General features: G+C 27.7%; 2 protein-coding genes across 2 annotated transcripts in view; one reads left to right on the plus strand and one right to left on the minus strand.

Annotated features, from left to right (window-relative positions):
- The first annotated feature begins 346 nt into the window (after positions 1-346).
- LOC105627870 (ABC transporter A family member 1-like) overlaps positions 347-5,694 on the plus strand; it is a 22,153-nt gene continuing 16,805 nt past the window's right edge. Inside the window, exon 1 of the mRNA XM_012209145.1 lies at positions 347-439. Coding sequence (XP_012064535.1) covers positions 347-439 — 93 coding nt within the window. The remainder of the gene's footprint in view (positions 440-5,694) is intronic.
- LOC105627725 (tubulin polyglutamylase complex subunit 2) lies at positions 2,603-4,434 on the minus strand. Its single transcript, XM_012209004.1, has 2 exons — positions 4,191-4,434; positions 2,603-3,159 (listed from the first exon to the last, which is right to left on the minus strand). Exons 1-2 carry the CDS (start codon positions 4,432-4,434, stop codon positions 2,603-2,605), a joined length of 801 nt encoding a protein of 266 aa, XP_012064394.1.

The raw sequence follows: 5,694 nt of genomic DNA on the forward strand, positions 1-5,694 counted from the left end.
TATATAAAAGTATGTCATTTAAATTGCTTACTCGATATGTTAAAATTAATAATTAAGCTTAACAAATAAATTGTAGTTCGAGAGATGAATGTCCGTTTAAAATTATTTATGCAAGAATCCAAACCTTTGTTTATTTTTATCCATCTTCTTGATAGATATTGTAATATCTTTTTTTAGATATTCTGCGTTTTAAAGTCGAATTAGAATTGGACAGAAATGATTTACTAAAATAATGCAACAAAATTTGAGCCTCTATTCTTGTTACTCATCAAACATTGAAACTTTGTTGCTGTAGTTTGTTTATATTTCTGTTTTAGAGAACAAGAGGGTGAATGCATCTCGCAGGATGAATTCGTGCGCGCTCTACTTTTCCCAACTGCGGGCGATGCTCGTAAGAAATCTCCTGCTGAAAAAACGCGACACGCGGAAGACGTTTATGGTATGTTTTAATTTTAATATTTATTAATGCATTTAAAATTTTCTATCATTATAACAATTGGCGCATAATATCTCTTGCATTAAGATCAATTATTTTCAGAATTCTTTAAAATAGACTTTAAAATAAAAACCCAAACATTTTGTTTTAGTCACTCGATGTGATTTTCATTTACTTGATAATTCTTGGAGAAATATGGTTAAATTAAAAATCGACACCTGTCTCAGAAAATATGTCGCGGACATGTGCCAAATGGATATTCGTGCCACAAATGTGACATCACATGCAGAAATGTGTTGCCAACATCATTCTTGAAAATCTCTCCTCTAGAAAGCAATAATTATTATTGAAATCAATCGGGTCAAAGTAACGAATTTAAAAGCTCGCTAATCTGTGAAAAAAACGTTATAATTGATATTGTTTACACATTAATATGGAATCAACTTATATATATTATCTTCTAAAGACGTAGAATGTCAATATCGAACATGCGACACTGTTTGTTGGGAAATAGTTTGTTGTACAACAAGAAATTTTATAGTTTAACGAAATGCGTCTAACTGAAATATATAAAGACTTTTATTTTATATATATATATATATTTATATATATTAATTATTAATTTATATATATTAATTTATATATATATATAAATTATATATGTAAATAAGATTCTATCTTCATCTTAATTTATGATTTTTTTAGGTTTTTAATACTCCTAAATCTTAGTTAGAACAAACATAAATTAACTTAATTTTCCTTTTTTCCTTTTTAAGTTTGATAAACAATACACAATAGACATAAAAAGATGTACATTATTTCAACAATTTAATATAAGTGTTATTTAACTTCACAGTTAAAACTCTCGTCGAATTTTCACTGAGAATAGCTAATTTCATATTTATTAAGTAGAATTGTACAAGAGTGAGACGAAAGTAAAACAATGAAAACGAAAAGACGCGAATGTCTGCGAGAATGGCGACGGCACGACTACGTCTTGTCGCAGACTGTGTTCGCCAACTGCACGTTACTAATCGGTCGTTTTTGCGTAATCGCGGTGCCAACTGGGCCAAGGGTTAGCGACGAAGAAGAGAAACATTTCTCTATCTCATTCATTTTTTTCACGCTTTTTTTTTGTTCTCACTGTGTGCATATGAAAAAATCATCGAACTAATTAGTATAATTAAATCATAATAAGAGAAAATTATTTAATTCTAATTTTTTCAAATTAAAAGTTCAAATTATAGTTGATAAAAATAATATTCGAAAATTATTTACTTAAATACAATTTATAAAATTTATAAAATTATATATATGTACATAATATACATATGTATAATTAAACTTAATTAAATTAATAAAGAATTTAAAAAATCGTTAGTAATTCGATATCTCATGTATAAATGTCTCAAGTATTATAATTTTATTATAAAAATTTATTTTTTACAAATATTTTGTATTTATTTAAATCTGTAAAATTTTATTCGTCAAGATATATTAACTTTTAATAATTTATTTTGTATATATTTTAATTTTAAATATAATTACTTTTCATAATTTGAACTCTAATAATTTTTGTCAGATCTAGAACACTCGTTATAAATACATATTTCACGTATATTAGTCATAAATTGATAAATTATTCAGATGATAGAGACTCGTTTCAATTTTAGATGATTACTGATTTTTTAAATTTGAGATATTCGTCAATTTAATACTCATGTTTTTCTGTTATCTAGGATGTATTTAGTACATATAGTACATATATATTAATATTTTTCTTATGTTTATAAATGAATTATCTAAAAACTCGAAATGTGATTTTTGATTCTCTTTCTTTTTTTAATTCTCAAATAATCCCAGTATAATAATTTGCTATATCTAAGAATTTAATATTTATTATATTATATATTTTCGGAAATATATTGTGAGATAAAATCCTTTCTTCACTGTCTGATATGTACTCGCATTCACATATAATATTTATTAAACATTTTTATCTAAAGTTAATTAGTACAGAAATATTAAGAAAAGAATATTTCATTATATTGTGATAAGATCTGTTGGGGAATCTACAAAACCCTAAATTTATAAATTTATCTTACTATATTCATCTTGAGCAGCTTTGCTTCTATCAAAAATTTCAATATCATTACTGCAACAAGCTCACTTTTTGCGAGCATTCCTCTGCTTGCTATCTTTAGCTTTAAAGATAGCTGGATCAAGAACATTGATGGGTCCATTGTTCCACAATGAAGCAGACACGGTCTCAGTAGGCTCAATGGTGGATGGCAGCAGGTGGGGTCCGACCAGAAAATACGCCTGCTCGATCCAAGTAGGCAGAGGTAATCCGGCGACGCAACATTGCCACAGTGGTAAGCCCAAATGAGTCAGCATCATGCGGAAGTATATGGTAAAATTGTCAGCCAAGTGATACCAGCCACTGCCTCGATGGAGACAAATACTGGGAGAGTCCTGTTCCTGTTTAGAACAATATGCCAAATAAATCTTGCCATTTTCGGATCCCGGGAAACACTGGCCAATCTCGAAGAATTTACAATCGCGTGAATCCCCGGAGAATATGGTATCTTCCGCGATGACGTTTCCCGTTTGGATTTCTGTCGATTCCTGTATCGATGGTCCTGTTTGCCGATCCTTACTGACGTATCTCTTCAGAGACGAAAGACCGCCGATTTCCATACGACCTATTGAAAATTCCTCGCCTACGTCGACATGGAATTTTTAAATTAGTATCGCTAAATTAAAGTCAGTAGCTTGAAGCTAATAATTTTCCATATTGCTATAGATAAATAAAACTTGAGAGAAAGTATAAAGGATATTTAGACACTCGAAGCTTTTTTTGGACAATTATTTTTGGATACAATACGTATCGTCTAGATTGTCATCTCTCATTACTTAGACAACTGAATCGTGAATATATTTCAGTGCTTGTCTGTTTTGTCGAATGAAACATTTTTTAATATAATTTAGAATTGCTAATAATATTGTAAATAAAAGAGTAACACACAAAAAAAATCGCAGCAAAAGAGGAACACAAGCTTGTTATTGAGAAATCAATAAATAATGATTTCAGTGCATTAAAAATTTTTATCTGCAATATCACAATATAAGATTCAATATTTAATGATGAAATATACATACATCTTTAAAAGTTTTTAGATGAATCCTAAATTCTGAGTACAATAGTTGATAAAAAACAAGATTGATTTTTATGTTTACTTTGCTTATAAATATATCTTTTGATTTAATATTATAATAATTGTTAATAATTATACGAAAAATTCTAAATATAAATTATAAAAATAAAAATTTTCGATATGCCATGATGAACCATTTTTGCTTTGTAAAAAGGATTATTATTACGCAATTTGTATTCAATAATTATAAATTTTTTAAAATAAACAAAATAGCTTAGAATGTATGTTGATAGATTAAGACAATAAATATCTATAAATTTATAATAAATATTTACACGATGATAACAAAAATTTATAAAATTATATGTGGAATATACATATGTAATTCTTGTAACAATATTTTTAAAAAAGTTTAATGAATATATAATAATAATATGAATATAATAATGGATATTAATGGATATTCAATATAAATTTATAAAATATAATATTATTAGACATATATGGATGTAATGAAAAAAATGTACAATTGATGGAAACGAAAAGAGGAAAGATACATTGAATCGGAAATACAGGATTAAATTAAAAGTATTTACCTGCTATATCAAAATTCCACTGTAATAGGAAACCATCGATAGAAACATAGAAATTCCGGATGTCTTCGGGAAGCGTACAGCAATGGCGTTGCTCCCAATTAGTGATAGCTCCAGATTCACAGCCATTTCGCCTCTCGACCCGCACATTTCTCACGCATGGCGAGTTCTCGAGGATCTTGACTACGCCGAGGGTCAGATTCTCGTAGAAGGAATCCTCGGTGATAATATCCACGCAGAATGACATTGTCTCTGAATTCTTGCTCTCCATCTTTTGCATATTTAAATTTAGTGTCAAATTAATTTTCTATCTTTTCCAAAAATTATAGGAGATTTAGTATTACAAAATATATTTCTGTTGATCTTCTTTAATTTATTTTTATAAGCTAGCTTATAAGATATATAAGCTAGCTTATATATTTTTATAAGCTAGCAATATTTCTCTATATTAAAAAGAACGAAAGAGGAATTATAAAGAAATCATAAAAGACAATCGCAAGAATTATAATATTGTTATATTATTATATTGTTAGTACTGTTCTATAATATTGACATATAAGTATATCCAAAGTATTTACAACATTATGTCAGAGAGAACGAGAAAATTATCCAAATATATTTTATGTTCATATAAATACTTAATGTTTTAATATATTTTTTCTATTCACTCTCCATCGTGTAATTCAAATTTATTTTTGCTTCTTCGTTCTAGCTCTTATATCACCTCTTCTACTTCTTATAATACCTCTCTTATGTAATGTCCGCTCTTTATAGCAGTTGAAAATTAAAAGACGTAATGAGCAAGTGAATGGTGCATTAAGTCACAGATGGAAGCAATTACCATTTGTATGTTTATATTATTTCGCTCACGTGCTACGAAGAAGAAATATAAGAATTCTGTTCATTCCGAATATTATGATGTTTTATAATTGACGTTGCATCGATCTATGTTATGTAATCATCGTATTGATATAGAGACACCGAAATAATATAAATTTTTGCACTACACATTATAATTCACTTCGTGACAATGTCAGAAATATCGCTGTCTTTTATCTTTCGACGTTCTAGCATCGCGAAGTATACGTCAGTTCTTTGTTTATTGCCATGACGACGAAACTTTCAAAGCTCAATATCCTCAAAACAATGTATAGAATGTCTCATAATATCGTCTTCTTGTTCATTTATGTGATTAATTCAAAATTTTTTACAGCTTCAACTTTTTCTTAAGAAAGATTTAACTTGTTAGCTTTTCGCTTTATAATCTATTTAAATATGTCATCTATTAAATATGTCATAACAATTGAGCGTAAAAGATTTATTTCATCAAAGAAAAATGTTTGAAAAACAACAGTGACTAATTAAATTTTTTTATATAAATTAACATCACTAATAATATAAAGTGATTAATTAATTAATTATATATATATATATATATATATATATATATATATAATATATATACGTAGTACGTCTAGACGAACGGACAACACGAGGGTTAAGAGTG

This window comes from Atta cephalotes (genome assembly GCF_000143395.1).
Source record: "Atta cephalotes unplaced genomic scaffold scaffold00010, whole genome shotgun sequence".
Lineage (NCBI taxonomy): Eukaryota > Metazoa > Arthropoda > Insecta > Hymenoptera > Formicidae > Atta > Atta cephalotes.

Excerpts from the sequence above, each read along its gene's own strand:
- LOC105627725 (XM_012209004.1), bottom strand. The coding sequence starts at position 4,434 with ATGTCATTCTGCGTGGATATTATCACCGAGGATTCCTTCTACGAGAAT. Across the intron at positions 3,160-4,190 it reads GTGGAATTTTGATATAGCAG|GCGAGGAATTTTCAATAGGT; the intron begins GTAAATACTTTT and ends ATGTCGACGTAG.